This window comes from Hetaerina americana, unplaced genomic scaffold (assembly GCF_022747635.1).
Source record: "Hetaerina americana unplaced genomic scaffold, ioHetAmer1.1.p SCAF_2, whole genome shotgun sequence".
In the NCBI taxonomy this organism is placed as follows: Eukaryota; Metazoa; Arthropoda; class Insecta; order Odonata; family Calopterygidae; genus Hetaerina; species Hetaerina americana.
Genome location: NW_027286763.1, coordinates 88,777,904 through 88,796,098, shown reverse-complemented (window position 1 = coordinate 88,796,098; position 18,195 = coordinate 88,777,904). Strand labels below are relative to the sequence as shown.

General features: G+C 37.5%; 1 protein-coding gene across 1 annotated transcript in view; it reads right to left on the bottom strand.

The window, feature by feature from the left end:
* Positions 1-8,221: 8,221 nt before the first annotated feature.
* Positions 8,222-18,195, bottom strand: part of LOC139688171 (U2 snRNP-associated SURP motif-containing protein) — a 62,923-nt gene continuing 52,949 nt past the window's right edge. Inside the window, exons 20-23 of the mRNA XM_071585598.1 lie at positions 12,811-12,964; positions 11,145-11,464; positions 8,936-9,004; positions 8,222-8,772 (exon numbers count right to left, since the gene is read on the bottom strand). Coding sequence (XP_071441699.1) covers positions 8,613-8,772; positions 8,936-9,004; positions 11,145-11,464; positions 12,811-12,964 — 703 coding nt within the window. The 3' untranslated portion in view covers positions 8,222-8,612. The remainder of the gene's footprint in view (positions 8,773-8,935; positions 9,005-11,144; positions 11,465-12,810; positions 12,965-18,195) is intronic.

The following is an 18,195-nucleotide window of genomic DNA, read 5'->3' as shown; positions in this document are numbered from 1 at the left end:
TGATCTACTACATATTGTATGATGAGTACCGGGGGACGCGGTTCCTTGTTTCGGCTTGCCGGGGAGCCAGATGGTGAAGATGAATTCTCAGCCTCCATCGCCACGGGAGCAGAAGAGATGTCCGTGTCCGTCGCCAGCGGTGAGTATTTATTACTCGTGTATACCGGGCGCTTGTTAGTTGCTTCTTCAATTGAATGGTGCGCTAAGCTTCCCGCCTCTTCTGGGATCCTTGACGTGTTGCCAGCCGAGGTCGAATTTCGCAGCCGTGGCAGAAGGCCCGTTATGATGCACGGGAACGTCTATATTTAGAGCGCCGACAGTATAAACAGTGTTTGAAGAAGTATTCTCCGGCCGTTGGTCGAAAAGAATCCTTCTATGTCCGCTGGTAGCGGAAAGATGTTTCTATTGGGCGCCTTGCTGCGCTATCCATCGATTATTCAAGGATGTCAGCAACCACGGTAGAAATATCCAGTGGAATAGTCCAAGGGAGGTGTACGTCGAAATCTCATTAGGTTGTCGTAAGCTCAGTGACTTGGAATCGGCTCGATTCAGGTCGACCAATGACTCCCACACCGCTCCTGACGACGCCCTTATCCACCTCAAATACAGGCGATTTGTGTAGCCTCCAAGAGAGAGAGAATCCTACATTTTATAGGAGGAGATAATCCTAAATTACGTGTACCTCAACTATGGAAAGGGCAAGACAAGGGCGATGAGAAGACGGTAAAGCAGACACGAGAAAACTCGAGGAGCCAGGAAATAAACGAGGGTTGCTATTTATATTTTGAGCCTTGACAACACTTAGTGCTTCAAGCGCCATCTGACATTTCCATCCAAAAGTTTCAACCTTTTAAAGTTAACTTTCTTCAGATCATTTTGTCGTTTGAACATAACTTGTGCTGTTAATAGTGACTCGAAAATTTTACCTCAGCAAAAAATAGAGTCAACTCAGAGACGAAAGTCGTGACGGTCGTCCAAAATCAGTGGTGCCAGAAAACATTGATGCTGTGCAAGAACTGGTAGAAGAGGATAGCCATGTGATTTATCGCGAGATTGAGGTATCCTTTGGAATTAGTATGACGAGTATCAATAAGAGATATTGCATGAACATTTAGCCGTGAAAAAAACTTGTCCGCGTTGGATCCCGTATAATCTGACAAAAGCTCAAAAAGATGCTCTTGTCAATTGGTGCAAAGAAATACTCAACAAATACAATCGCAGTGCATCAAAAACTGTGTACAACATCTACACGTGGCCAATCTAGGATCTATGCATATGAGCCCGAAACAAAACAACATTCCACTGAATGGGTCTTCCAAGACGAGCCAAATCCAACAAGTGATTCGTGCACAAAACACATCGAAGCAATTGATCACCTGTTTCTTCGGAATAACTGGACACGGGGCAACCGCACCGTTAGAGTAACAAGTAGAACCGTGAATTCTGAATGGTACACGAGCATTTGTTCGCCAGAAGTGCTTCGTGAAATACGGAAAAAGAATCAGCAATGAAAGATCATTTTTCATCATGACAATGCAAGCTCTCACAGATCGGCTGAAACAACTACCTATTTGATTGGCCAAAACGTCCAACTGATGGGTCATCCTCCGTACTGCCCTGATTTAGCACCAAATGTCTTCTTTTTATTCCCATTTATTAATAAAAAATTGCGTGGCCAACGTTTTTCGGCGCCTGAAGAAGCTGTTGATGCATTCAAAAACTATATTTTGATGGTACCTCAATCGGAGTGGAAAAGTAATACGAAAATTGGTTCGAGCACATGCAAAAGTGTACAAGTTCTTTTCAAAAAGTATCACGACTTTTGTGTTTTTTTTCTAAACTTAGTTATTTATGAATATCTATTGTGTCCCCTTCTAAGTGATCCCCATTAGATATTATACACTTGTGCCCACGTTTTTTTCAATCCTCTAAGTACTTCAAAAAATCTTTATTTGTGATCTTGTTCAGCTCCTCCTTGATGCAGTCTTCATCTCGTCAATCGTAGTGTAGCGTCGTCCTTTCATGGGCCTCTTCAGTTTCAGGAATAAGAAAAGTCACTGGGGGCCAGATATTGGGAATACGGTGGCTGCGGCATCATTAGTGTGTTCTTTTTGGCCAAATATTCGCGCAATTAACGATTTGTGAGCAGGGGCGTTGTCATGGTGCAAAAGCCAAAATTTGTTCTTCCACAAATCCGGGCATTTGTGGCGGAATGCTTCGCGCAACTTGCAGATAATATTCCTTATTTACCGTTCTACCCTGTGGCAAGATCTCATGATGCACCACGCCCCTGCAATCGAAGAAAAATATAAGCAAAACTTTCACATTCGACCGAACTTGGCGCGCTTTTTTCGGTCTTGGCTCGTGCTGCAGCTTCCATTGGGATGATTGAGCTTTAGTTTCCACGTCATAACCATACACCCATGATTCGTCACCAGTTATGACCCTCTGGAGGAAATTTGGGTCGTCGCGAACAGAGTTTAACACCTCATTAGCAATGTAAATGGGTTGCTGTTTTGGGTCGAAACTGAGAAATTTTGGTACGAATTTCACAGTGATTGTAATGCCCAAATAATTCGTGAACATTGAATGGCAGGAGTCAATCGAAATGTTTTGGTCATCAGCAACTTCTCTAAAGGTGATTCGACGATTGGCCAACACTATTTTCTTCACTTCATCAATGCTTTCGTCTGTTGATGTGCTCGGACGTCCGGCACGCTCTTCGTCGTTCACATCTGCTCAGCCATCTGAGAACATTTTGTACCACCGATAAACTTTGCTTCAATCAAAGGTAGCTTCTCCACATGCCACAGTCAACATTCGGAATGCGTCCGCGCACTTAATTTCGTTTTTCACACAAAATTAGATACAGATTATTTGATCCATTTTTTGGCACAAGTAAAAATCGAAGACAAGCCAAAACACGCCCCAGCAAAACAGCTGTTAACAATTGACGAAGCATTCAAAATGGCCGAACTTTTCGGTATAACGGAGAGACATAACTACCATACATAATGCCACAAAAAATCGAAAATCAATGTTATGTAATCCGCGATACTTTTTGGACAGACCTCGTATTGATTATCTTGGAGAATGATTCGAAAAACAATAACTCCATTGTCAACAATACATGACTGTCTTTTCATTATTAGGCTGGAAATATAAATAGAAACTCTGGTACCTCCCTCACCCTGTTGCGAAATTGCACCCAAATGACCCGGTTACTACTGCCTATGACGCTACCCTATGGGAAGCCGGTTGTTACCAGTAAAAAATCAACTTAAAACCATCTATCACTACCGTTTGTTTGTAGTTAGCAAAGAAGTCCTGAATCCAGTTTATTTACATTATCGTTTATTCCATACCCTTGCAACTTGTATACCAATTTGGCAAGCGGGACTTCACAAAGCTTTCATAAAATTCAAGAAAATTTTATTTACTTTCTGCTCCTTTTTTCAGATTGCAGAATATCGTGTCCACGAAGTCCCAACTGCGTTTAACGGGATTTCGTCCGGAATTTGTGCATAGCAATATTGCATTTCAAGCATAATGAAAGTGCTGCACAAAAAACTGTTCGCTTAATACATTTTTCCAAACAGTTGACCTATCTCATGAGATTACAGTATTGAAATAATAAAAATGTTAAACGTGACCCCAGCAAAAGTGTATCAACACACATCAAGACATGAGCAACAGAAAATGAAATATCGGGACTCGAACCCGGATCCCTCGAGGTCTGGCCGAGTTCTAGAGCACTCAGCCCGACAGCGAGGGGTCTGGGTCCGAATCTCGGCCAAGGCGAATGATTTTACACTCTTAAATTGTTACATTGAAAGCTGTTTGCTCCAAAATGACTTGGTGTACACATGGAATCCCTGCCCTTCTATTAATATCCTTTTCCAGTATTCTTTGGATATTATTTATATCTGGGGAAAAAGTTTCCATTTTGGAATCTCTGGCACTTGAATCTGGAGTTACAGATATTGCAGCAAACCTTCCTTGATGTAAAAGGGGAAGTGCCATTTCCAAGAATTGAAAGGGATCTCAATTGAACTGGGGCCCAATAAGCCACCATGGCTAGTTATGAGGTTTCCCAGGGGACAAACCATAAGAATCAAACACAATCTGTGTTTCAGGTGAGATTCCAACGTACTAAACCTTTGGGGTACCGAGCTGACTCATCACCCACTTGACTAACCAAGCCAACTTCACTTAAAATGAATGAATGGCAGGTGATTTTTATCTTAACCCTTCAAAAGTTGAAAACCACACTACCTCTCATCACAAGTAAAATCTTTTTTTCCAAATCAGTAGTTTCACTGGCAGTTCTAACCAAAATTGTTGGTCATTTCTATCTTATCCGGCTACAGGTAATTTTTTATCATCTGTAATTTCATTAACAGTTTCCTCTATCATTTTTAAGCATACCAAATAAATTTATTACTCAAATGACAATTTTAAATACTTAAACAGGAAGTTGATAAATTATGAGACACATGTTATGAGGATGAGGTATGGTTTTACACTGTTGAATATAATGCCAACTGTTTCAGCATGGTTGCTCTCCACTCAGGGGTGTTCCACGAGGAACTACTTGTAATATAGGAGAGCCCGGCAAATTTCAACAGGTGTCTTTGGAATCAATTTACCACGGGTGTCCTCCTTTAACAGCAAGTTTATGCTAACATAGAATTTCTTTCAGGCATTCTTCTGAACTGTACTCTATTCTTTTACAATATATTATCCAACAGAAATGAATAATGACCTCAAAATTCATATGGCTCCCATATTAACTATATTCTCCCAGAGAGAATGATTCAAGTTCAGCGCTGTACCATCCTTAATTAGCATTTATCATTTTTTTTATCAATTTGATTAAAACCAGCAAAAGCAAAATGCAAAGGATTAACATTGAAAACTTTTCTAACATGGGCATTGATGTTTAAACAGATCCCATTCAATAAAAATTTTGTAGAAAATGCGTTGACAAATATTTGGTTTGATTATGAAATATTAGTAACTGTCATTTCAATTCAAGGGTGAGATATCGAGAAGGTAATTCAATAATTCAACATTATACTGACATCAAATTTAACATTTTCATTAATTTACTTCAAATTCTGATATTAAAATGACTTAACCCTTTATGGTCAACAATTTTTCTACCTAAGGAAAAACTTTTTCCTTCCAAATCTCAATCAAGGGAGACCATAGGAAGCACACCTACCAATTTTTTAAACTGTTTTGTCAAAATTGTTAAAAACTAAGGTATGTGCCAAATTCGGTACATTGGGCATTCCCGTAAGTTAGGCTTCACCAGAAGGTACGCAACCCGCCACACAATTTTTGGATTAAAAAGAAATAATTCCTTATTTACTGCCTCTTTACAATAGTTAGTCTTACTGACAAAACATGGGAATATCCTTGTTCAAATTTTACCTTTCATAATTTATTTCAACACACAACGTGTAAATCATCAATAACTTTATTACAGTGAAATATCAGCTGGCAGCATAAAAAGTAATATGCAAGGAGGAAAACAGATATTTTTCCAAAAAGTAAACAACAATGTATCCATAATAATATGTCTGATGAAATTTGATTGCTTAGTGAAATAAATAAATTTGGAGAGTTACACATCATAATCAAACACTTATTCTTAAATGGATGCACTAATTTCTGTCATCATTTCAGCAAAATATAAAAATCAATGGGGAAGTATTTGAAGAACTGCAGTAGATGGTTGGTATAAATCACAATGAACTGAGTTATTTTTCATGAAATTTAATAAAACAATTTGAATTCTTGTTCAAACACAAGTGTACATTGCATTTAGTACAAAGAAACACGGTTTTCCCTGAACAACCAGGGTTTTTGCACCTCTGTCTGACATCTTTTACCTGTGGCCAATGGCCAACACCATCAACTCGGCAAGTCGTTTTGGGTATTGGATTGGCTGGTCCTCTCTTTCTCTTCACTTCAAATTTTGCATTCACACTTTCATGTGATTTTCTGCCCCTCTTTTTCAAAAGAATGTCTTTTCCATGCTTTGTTAGAGCCTCAGCTATTCTCATCTTAAATTCCAGCAAATCATTTCGCTTTTTTTGGAAATGCCCAGAGTCACAGTCTCACCAATAAAGACCAACTATTCACCACTGCCAAGTCAACAAAATGAAAAAAGTCTATGATAATATTTCCTAGACTTAAGAAATATTCTGTATCTTGAGAGATTTGCATCGCATAAATCTACACCACCCATACAATCATTATACATTTTTACCATTTTGGGCCACTGAACTTTGACTTTTCCCTTGCCCTTCTAGTCCCACCGTTGTACAGTTCCCATCGGATGAGCACTACCAAATGTACCATCAATGCCACTGGTCGGTTATCAAACCACTTCACGACCCTGACACTTACTCCATCCACATTGGCTTCCTTTTCATCGATTGAGCCCCTGCCCCTTTTCTTCAGTTCCTTGTCAGGCAATAGATTACACCCTGGAATCCTATTACATCTAACTGTTCCCAGAGAAGATACTCCCTTTTTTGTGTAATTCTATAAGAAGTGCCAACGAGGTAAACCAATTGTCAAAGTATAATGTAAAGTTTTTGTTGCTCTCTAAAATTGAAACTAAATTCAGGACAACATTACCACTTGCTCCAATGTCCGTAACACCAGGTGAGGGAGTGATTTTACCAGTGTATACTTCAAAATTGTGAACTAAACCCTTAGTATCACAGAGCACAAAAATTTTATATCCCCATTTATACGTTTTTTTTGGGTTGTACTGCTTCAATGTAGACTTTCCCTTGAAGGGTACTATTTGCTCATCTACACACAACACTCCACTTTGGGGAATGGCTTGAAACTTTTCACCACATGGTCATATATAGGTCTAATTTTAAACAATCTATCACATAATGGATTGTCCTTGCCCACCATATTTGCGTTCTCATTGAAGTGAAGCTTGCTCTTGATATCCTCAAACCTATTTCGTGAAATAACTGACGATACTTCATTAAGTTTTGTGTGTACTCCCCAGTACATCCGAGACCGTGGAAAATTAAAAATTGACATGTACATAACACAGCCAAAGAATTGCTCAATTTCTTCAGGTGAAACATTTAGAGGTTTATTCGCATTGACCTGTAGTGCATAGAGGTTGCTCTGTTCCACAATGCAGGCAATAATTTCTCTATCAAATATTTCTAAAAAATAATTAACTGGGGGCTTAACTGATTCTGCAGGATCTATTTGTCCAAGCCATTGGGGACACGTTTTTGGACTGTCGGCACCACGAGTGGCCTTCCAGACTGGCAACCTTTTTACTCCCTTTCTGCCCACAGACTCAACAGGGTGAAGTTCTGGCGTTGTTTCATCTTCAGAAAAACTATCTGAAGCACTTTCGGAGTCATCAGGTTACTCTGATTTCACATCTTCATCGCTCGAGCTTTCACCAGCATGAGGATCATCACTATCCTCTGGTGGTACAATGACATTTTGCACAACATCCCTCCTCCTTTTCCCATAAAAATTAACAGGATTCATTTTCTGAAATGCCAATAGGGTACAAATACTATATCTAACAATGCCAAGTATAAATGTTATAACTAGTCATTTAACTACTCTTTACTCTCAATTATATAAATACAACAACATCATGAAGTATATTTATAAAATATTCGAAATCAGGTTTCAATGGCGATTTATTGACTTACATTGCTGTATTGCTGTGACAGCCCAGAGGGAGGAATCCGTCACACACTTATTTTTCCTTCAATTTCAAATAATCTGAAACATTAACATGTCACGATTACATATTACATTAAGGAAAACTATAAAGAATACAAAATAAATTTTAGAAACACATAAACTTACCTATGAAAGCCAAAAACTTAAAGAAAAACCCAGCAAGTAGACTATCTTCCACGTGGTTTGCTTCGACTTATTCCAATCAACGTCGGAGTTCTACCTTTCCCCGCTTGGTGGCAACACTTACTACTGCCGGCAGATACGAATGTGCCAAAATCGTCACAATGGGCTATTGTTGAATAACTCACTTAGCTACTGACGCAAAATGATTCTGGAGGTATGTGCCGAATTCGGCACACCTGACGTTAAAGGGTTAACCATACCTACCCTGCTACCAAAGAAAGTATTTCCAACTGCTGTAAATAATTAAGCAATTATTCATGTAAAAAGAATAATCACTCCAGTATTTATTTTGCACCTGCTTTTTTTTACAATGATAATTAAATCATTAAGTCAAAAATCAATGTTTTACAAACAGACATTTACATTAGTTGTCAGTTAGGTGGGTGGTGCACTTTCTTCACAGGAACCTAGAATTATCTTCATTCAGTTTATTTAATATGAAAATTTCATCAGAGATAAAATTTCTTTATTTAAACATATTTATTATATTCAATTCCACAGTCTTAATCACTATTTAAGCATTCTATTCACAAGGATGACAAATTTTCTTTAAATCTCAAGTCCATTTCACTGCCACAAGTCTAATCACAATGGAGGTCAACAAAAAGGAACAAAAGGAAGTCTCTTATAGCTTCAAAAAAATCACCAACTCACAGAACACTGCCAGTGAATGCTCAATGTTTGTGCTTATGTTTGTGTTTTCGGGAAGAGGGTTGGTGAGGGGGTGGTGAACGAGAAGACGACCTTCCTTTCCTGGCACTGCTCCCACCATAGGGGGAACGGGATCGTGACCTTCTGGAGGATTTACGAGAAACTGGACTACGACTACGAGACCTGGAATACAAACCATTAGCAGGAGCATATACAATGATAAAAATTAGCTCCAACAGGAGAGCAAAATGATGGCATACACCACAGCATATGTTAATAATATATCTATAAAGTATTTATTAATATATCACATAATTTCATTTGAGGAAATCAAGGAATATCATACCTATGAGACCTCTTTGGATTAGGGCTACCAGACGAGCTCCTGGACCTTTTGGACTTGGACCTAGAACTTCTAAGCAACAGAAGAAACAATGAAAGATGATACAAAAAAGACTAATGCTAACATGAGCATAAGCAATAAAATGATTAAATAATAATTGCAAAATTATTTATTTCTAAAAAAAATGTTAGCATTAGATATATTGTATTTCCTGCCCCATAAGATACACGATGATTTTTCATGTAAGAAATTAAGAAAAATTCTTGTGACAGACGGAAAAGTATTTTAATGATAACACTTTATAAGAAGAAAATAGAATAATTTCATAAAAAATTAGTAACTATGTAAACGTTATTCATCATAGAATCCCAGAAATCCGTCATCACCAGAGCTAAAATTATATAAGCAGTTATTTTCAGGGAAGAATTCTATAACCTCTCTTTAGTATTCAAGAGGCAGTTTTTGTGCTATCATAGTTCTGGTATACAGGCAAGACAATTCCTCTTTGCAAATCCTTCACACCATAATGTTGCCCCAGAAAAATAGGCAATTTTCACTGAAAAAAATGGCCTATTTCCTTGCTTCAATTAAAATCATTATCGTTAAAACAGGAATTCCATTTTTCCTTTGTTTATCCAGTTCTTAACATGTTCCTCAAGCTTTGGCCAATCACGACTACAAGTTGAAATATGATTTGTTTTACTCCTCTCTTTTGATTAGATACCATCATTCTAATTTTAACTTTTTATGCAACATTAAGTTTCCATTCATAAAAGCAGATATGCACATTGAATGGAATGAAACACAGCATGAATTGAATTATCATACTACTTATGATTGAGTGCCTGTGGACTCTGAGTTTACTGCGAGAGATACAATGTTTGAGCATCTCTGTTCACCCTTAAAATATTTCAGCAGCACCACAGGTGAGGTGAAACAGAACACCCTACATTTTATGCATCTACAATTTATTTGTGAATTTTTTAGGAAGTACCGTTAAGGAAATATTAAACCTCTATTGCTTAATACTGGCTGAAAATAGTACTATTGTTGAAATTTGTAATAGAAGCAACCATTTTCTACACCTGATGAGGGAAAGAACTAATCAGGAAAGTATTTTACCAGGCGAATCGGCTTGGGACTTATAGGACGAAGTCATACCCAAATATTCTCGGCCTCTAAGACAGAGGCTGGTTTTAGAGCACATTTTAGGAACAAAAAATGCATCTTATGGGCCAGGAAATAAGGTAGGTACTTCAATGCAACAATTTCAGAGAGTAAAAATCATTCGCCTTGACTGGGATTCGAACCCAGATCCCTCAATCCCTCCATTACACTTAACACATTTGTCCAATCTGCGATTCCATTCCTGGAAACAGTTTTCAACCTCGTCTATTGTGATACTTGACAGCTCCTACCTCGTTCTTTTCTTTACTGTTTCCACATTATCAAAACCTGGTCCTTTCAAGTCCCTTTACATCCCATAAGCAAGAAAAAATTGCAAGGAGCGATAGAAACCTTGGGAAAAATTCCGGGTCGGTTTGGAGATGGTCTTTCTATGAATGGCAAGTTTCAATTAGATTTTCTCTTTGTTGTTCAGTCAGGACCCGAGGCATGAATTTTCCAGTGACCCTTTTCATCTTCAAATCTTCCGACAAAATTTGCTAAACCAAGCTCCACCTTATAACATACTTATCTCTTCAATAGTCTGCCATCGGTCTTCAAGCACGATTGCATGAGATTTTTCAACACTTTCGTCAATTCTAGGAGTTGACGATGTCCTGAACATGGTTTGTCATCAAGTGAATTTTCACCTTCGTTGGAATGAGAAAACTATTGGTACACTTGAGTTTTCCCCATTGAGCACAATCCTCGTAAGCTATTTTTAACATCACAACAGTTTTTATGGCGTTTTTCCCGAGCAGGAAGCAAAATTTCACAGTGGACCACTGTTCACTTAAATTTGCCATGATGAAAATGAGGAGCGAGCAAAACTGCTTATACAAAATGAATTGTTGTGAGTGAACACAACCTTCCCACATGATAACAATGCTTTCCTAGAACTCATAACGAATTGCACTACGCTCACCCAGCGGAAGGAATGCATACTACGTAAGCTCCACCAAACGCAGCACTATTCCGGATATTTTTAGGTTTCCCCTCCAACTCATGTGACACCATTTATATTTAGGAAAAGGAAGAGTATACATACCTATATGAGTCGTAGCCACTGTATGAATCATCAGGCGATGAACTTCTCCTACTTGACCTCTCTGACCTTTCCGATCGCTCAGATCTCTCAGAGCGATCCCTCCTCCTTGAAGACCTCTCGGAACGTTCACTGTTTCCTCCACTACCTGCTCCTCCTCCCCCAATCCCTCCACCAATACTACTCCCTCCAACACCTCCTCCACTTCCTCCTCCTCCCCCACTAGCCCCAGTTCCCACTACTTCTCCCCCACCAGCCCCATCCTTTGACTCCCTCTCCACTTCCCCTCCTCCCCTCTCCCACTCTCTCTCATTTCTCTCCGCCTGTAAACAAAAAGAAACAATGGCATAGTTGAAAAGAATTGCTCAAAGGGATATTTTTGTGGGCATGCAAAGGTAATTCTAATTGAATATTTAAATGACAGAGAAAATTAAAGGAGCCCCAAAATTTTTTACACACCTGAAGTTATTCTATGTTTCGTTCATCCCTCTGAGGTAACTTTGGAAAGCAAGTACAGTAAACTCTCATTTATCCATTTATGGATTTTTTCTAAGATTTGTGGAGTATCAAGGTGCGGAATATCTGAGCTATTCTCTTCCTCACACCACAAAATTTTAATAAAATTACAATCATAAAGCTAATTAAATGCTTTAACATTTTGCTACACATTTACAAAAATAAGTTTTAAATACCTGGGCTTTATTAAAAGTTATTAATTTCACAAAATCAGAAGTTATCAAAAGTATTTAATGTTTTCATTTCAACATTTTTATATTTCCCTTACTTTTTCATTATCGTTTACCTCGCATCATTAGCACAGAGAATTACATATTTTTGAACAAGTCAAGCAATGCTTTACTATGCAACAAAGAAGTCATTAACTATAAACAATGCATTATTTTAATCAATATCATACAATCAATATAAACCCATACCAATGTTTCTTTGTCAATATTTGTCCTTTGCCAGTCACTTGATGATATATCTATGTTATTGTAAAACTTAAATTCCAACTTTATAAAAACGTAACAATTTTCTTTCCAATGCATACAATCAAATTAATCACGAGGAATGAAAAAGGAGACTCCATTTATATCACAACCATATTTTCCACGTATATTGTTTATCAAAATTTTCCAATCAATTTTTGACAAAGACGACTTCACAGAAACTCCAAAACGTTGATGAGGGAGATTCCTTAGAGATTTCCAGATAGGATAATAAATAATATTGGCCTAAAGCTCACATTGCCATAATGAATGCACCCTGGTGAATTTTTTACTTTGTAGCTAATGCACAGGATGCACAGTTATGCCTCTTCCTGCCTCCATACCCATCCAACACAGTAAGTTTTGACAAACAAAATTGATTCTGTTACCACTAATAAATAACTGAAGAATCTCTGAAGCTCAAAAAATATGTATACATGGTGGCCACTCATTTCCTTGATTCCCATACCCAACATTTACCTGATTTTCCTACAGGGTTTCGTTAGATAATTATTTCAAGAAATTTTTTTACAAGCTTTAACCAAATTGTTAAACCAAGATTCATATGGAGCATTGATCTGTGAAAAATAACCCTTAAAGTGGCAATCCTTAAATGGAGTCCTTAAATTGGAACATCATTTAGAAATATATGAGCAACCCAATCACATTCCAAATGTTACCTTTCGTAATAACTTTCGCCGGTAATGTTCAACCTGCTGCTGAACAGTCCAACCACCTTTCAAACTTCTCTGTGAACTTTCTAATTCATCCTGATACTGCATCACCTTCAGCTCTATTTCACGAAGTTTAGCACGCCTCTCTTCATTCATTTCCCTAAAGAAATAACATTGAATGTAAAAAATAAAACATTACATTAATGACAAACATATAAACAACCAAATACATCTTTTTACAAACAAGATGGCTACTTGTAATTACTTCTACTACAACTGTCTTCAATCCCTTGATTTGGAAATGGCAAAGTGGAGGAATAAGCTATTACAGGGTAAATTACAGCGATAATTGAAATATCCACATGGAAATTAAATATAGCAGGAACACAAGTATGAAATGCGGATTTCAGACAACAGATGGTGCACCAATATATATATAAAGATAAAATACATAAAGAAATTATATAGATAAAATATATAAAGATATGTAGATATAAAGATTTGACGCTTATACCATTTTGTTCTGCCATCAACAATTGCCAGACGTGCATGAGTGATAAATTGAAAGCGTTTGTATAGTGTTGTGTTGCTGGGTTCAATACGTCAAAATTTAAACCGGAGCATTCGTGGACAGCATTAATTGTTTTCATTTCAAGAAAACTGATGCTGAATTATACTGATTACTTCGAGAAGCTTATGGTGAACATACACCATTGCAAGATAAATGTGAACTATGGTTTTAGAATTTCAAAAGTGGTGACTTTGATATTGCAGACAAGGAACAAGGGAAACCCCCTTAAGGTACAAAGATGTGGAATTGCAAGCTTTGTTGGACGAATATGATTCACAAACACAAAAACTCGTAGAGCAATTGAGCATTGGTAACAAGCTGTTTCCAATCGCTTTTGAATAATAGGAAAGATACAGAAGACCAGCAGATGGGTACCACATGAGTTGACCGACAAGAGATGGAGAGGTGCACCCCTCTCGTCAAAAACATGAGAACTTTTGAACGATACAAAAGGAATTAGTTTTTGATATTATTGTTACTGGGGATGAAAAGTGGCTAAATTTTAAGAATCCAAAGCATAAAAATTCATGGGTAGACCCATGAATTTTTCCTCAACCCACATCGACCACAAGACTGTATCACTTTGGCTGAAAGACCCTGTTTGGTGGGACCAGAGGGGTAAGGTCTATTACGAGCTGGTAAAACGGTTAATACTAAACGCTACCCACAACAATTGTTTGATTTGAACTGTTTGCTGCATGAAAAAAGACCAGAACACCAAAAGAGGCAACACAAGGTCATTTTTCTTTATGACAATGCTCCATTACACAGGGCAAAACCAGTTCACGACATGTTGGAAGCACTGAGCTGGGAAGTTCTACCCCATACGGCTTACTCATCAGACTTGGCTCCTTCTGATTACCACTCATTTGAATTGATGGGTCACACACTTGCTGAGCAGCGATTTGGTTCATACAAAGTTGTGAAAAAATGGCTCCATGAATGGCTTGCGGCAACAGTGAAATATTTTTACAAGTGTAATCTCCACAAATTACTGGAAAGGTGGGAAAAATGTCTAACAAGCAATGGAGAATCCTTTGAATAACGCTCTTTTTACCATTCTTCCAAATTTTTTTTGAAAAAAAAACATTTTATACTTGTACACCTGGTTAATGTTGAATATAACTTTTGATGGCATACATGACCTAAAAAATGAAAATTACGTTTGCTGAGAATATTTAAACATTAAAAAATGCATAATTAATAGATTGTGCATTTTGCAATGTATGTTGAATATACTTTACTACTGGAACAACAAACCTCCATTAAAAAAACACTCTGTTTTGGTTATGGCAGCAACATAATATAGAGGTTTATTGTTAATGTCTGATGATTTGATCTATTCTCTCAACATGACCATTACAATTATTTTGAACTTTCCTATTTTTGGCCCACCAAATTCACATCCTTTTACGACTCATTTATTACTCAACCTATCTTTTTTATTTTTCCCACAAACAATCCTCAAGTAGCCCAAACTTACTGAATCTTGTCAACATTTACATTTATCCTGGCATACTCAAGTTTTTATACAATAATGAGGGGAGGAGTATACTTTTGCATACTATCATTTTTGTTACCTTCACAAACATTGCTTTTGAAATACAGCGGGGCCTCATTTAATGAGCACTTTGCATAGTGAGTAATCGGCATAACGAGAAAAATTATTGGGTCTGAAAACTAAACCCCTAAGCAGGCAACTATTCACATAAAAAGTGACAGGGAGAAGGGAATTTCCAGTATGATTGTGCACCTGCTGCTTCTGTTTGTGTTTAGCACTCATTCCACCAGTATCTTAGAGTTGCTAGTGTTCACACATTTTTCCAAATTTCTGTTCCGACATATTATTTGTGATAATTTTGTACAAAGTTTGAAAATATTTTGTGCAGTTTTAAAAATGGCCCAGAAGGCAAATCTACAGAAAGGCAGATATAAGAGAAAAAACACAATAGAAAGGTAAAGTAAAATCAACGTAAACTGAAACAAGGTGTAGGCATGGCTGATCTAGCACACTCACAATTGGTTGACATCGACAATGTCCATTTTTTGACAAAGAGCATAATTAGCCCTTTGCACTGGGGTGCTTTTTTTCTTGATTGCCTTAGTCTACTCGGGATTTAATTTTTTTAAATACCCCAAATTTACTAAGCATGGCACTAGAATGAAAAACTGGGAGTTTCTTGTCATACAAACTTATTTATATGGATTTTTTTACATAATTATTGATAAATTTATTGATGAACCGTAATTTAAACTCTATAATTTTTCATGGTATGATATTTTTGGAAGCATTCACCAAAATGAAGACCTGGTTTACATTCACACGTCTCACAGATATATATCGTCTCTCTTCTTCCTCCTTTGATTTTTTGGTCAGAGCAAACCGCACAATCTTTATGTTTTTTGTTAGGGTGAGGTGTGATCATATGGAGTTTTCCATCTAAACGTTGCTCTATGTTTGTGGATGGTAATCTAACCCTAGAAGTCTGTGTACCATCTCGGAATTCTCCAACGAAATTGTGTACTAGTTACCTAATAAATTTCACATACGAGATTGGTTTTTCATTTTTTCTTTGTTGGCATTCTTTGTACAATATATATGAATTTACAACACTGACCTCAAGCCCCCAGAAAAACAATTTATGCCACTATTTTAGAGTTTTCCTCATGAAACAGTACGTGCTTGTGTAATGATCAGCTACATTCTCCCGCCATAAATTTTGTATAGTTCGTCACAACCTTGTGTTTGGAAACTATTTCATTCCCACCACCACAAACTCTCCTTTCTACGGACTCAGTCTCTGCAGTGTCCCACGTACTGAGCATTGTGACTATCCTCTTGTCTTTCCATGCAAGGAGCATTACATTTTCATCCCTGTAAGCCACAGTCTCTCCTTTCTTTAGCTTTGGATGTTTGATCACAGGTGGATTATCTTTCCTATTGGGCATTATTGTCCCTGTCAAGTGTGTTTTTTCCATTAGCAATTCCCTTGCAAGAGTGACACTAGTGCAATACCTGTCAGTGAAGAAATGATAACCTTGAGAACCAGATACTGAGTTCTTCAATCTTTCATGCAGTTCTAAAACTATTCTGCTAGTAAAAGGGAGATAAGGTCTCACCAATGTTTCAGTTATTATTCCACCATAATAAGGGACAAATGAATGTACGTAACCACATTTGGAACCTGAGAGGACATACAGACAAATACCCCATTTTGTTGGCTTTTTAGGATTATACATGATGAAGTGAATGTGGTGAAACGTGGTGAAGTGAATTTCCCTAGAAACCAACAACAGCCTAATCAACAAAAATCTCCCTTCCAGGGCAGAATCTCTCCCTAAATTTCATTTCAAGGTATGACAAGAAGCAGTTTACTTTCTCAGTTCTTGTTCTCAAATCTTTACTTGACTTTAGATCATTTTTCAAGTGTAACATCCAAAATATTTGCAAGAACCTTTCTCTCTTGAAAACAGCTCGAAAAAATAGTATATGAGACTCAAAATCCGTTGACCAATAACTCTGTAAGTAATGGTGATTCAACACACCCATATTTAGTATAACGCCAAGAAAAGCCTTCATTTCCACAATCGTCACATCTTTCCAATTATTCCAAGTGGATCTCTGCAATGGTTCTTTCTGGCTAATTTTATGCCTAGCATACTCGTTAGTTTCTTCCGTTATATTTTGTATCAATGTGTCTGTAAAAAAACAACTGAATAAACTCTATTGGTGTGGCACATCCAGAAGGAACTTGAGGTCCAACACATAACTGACCAGTGGAGAAGGGGATTCTGCTAGGCTCATGTTCATTCACATATACAGCATTCCACTTATCTTTTTCTGGTTTTCCACTATGAACACTACTTTCACTAGGCCTTATGCCCGAATGCACAATGCTCCTTCACTATCACTTGAATAAACAATTGTGCAGCTTCGTTTTGTTGGCATGAATTCAACATCACTGTCACTGTCAGTACATTCACCCTGATCTTTGGGTGAAGCAAGGGACGTTTTCCTTTCCTTAGTTTCACTTGGACCAGCCACTGGTTCATCATCTCCATATGCATTCTCAAATAACTCACTTTTGTCACTATTATATTGGTCAATAAATTCATCTGTTTCGATGTAAAATTCATCATCACTGCTTTCTAATTCTTTGGCATACTTATTCATTGTGAGGAGGTGAAATTCTTTCAGAATGAGCGACTACTAGCCGGCAAACCGTTCGTCCAACTAAAGGGAAGGCATCTGTTGTAAGAGAACCCTGTGTCATCAGGGAAAACATCAGCAATATGCTTCTAGAAACATAAGCAAACCTCGAAGATTAAGATAAGGAGGGTTCTTTACCATGAATCAATGACTCATGTCTTGGACCCTCCTCAAACAATGATGATGCAACCTCAAAAAAGCATGACCCAAGGACTAAGGTTTGTGTTTTACTATGAATATAATGGACTCATGTCTTGGACCCTCCTACTCAAGATTTCACATGGCACATGGCAATGTGAGGCAAGGTGAAGAAGCAAACTTCCACACAAAAGCAGCATCTTCATTGGTGACATCAAGACGCTCATAGATTCTGAGGATTACTGGACGCAGAACATTTTTTACTGTGACAAGATGGGTCTCATCTGGAGGATGATGATTCTACTCTTGTTTGACATTGCAGAGTTACATTTTTACAAAATTTTGAAGTGTTGGCCAAAAAAATGTCTCTAAACAGCTTCCTAGTAACAAGGAATACGGTATCATAAATTACTAACTATTTATCCAATTTCTTTTTTTTTAAATTGAGTTTGCATTCCTGGTTGCTTCATTT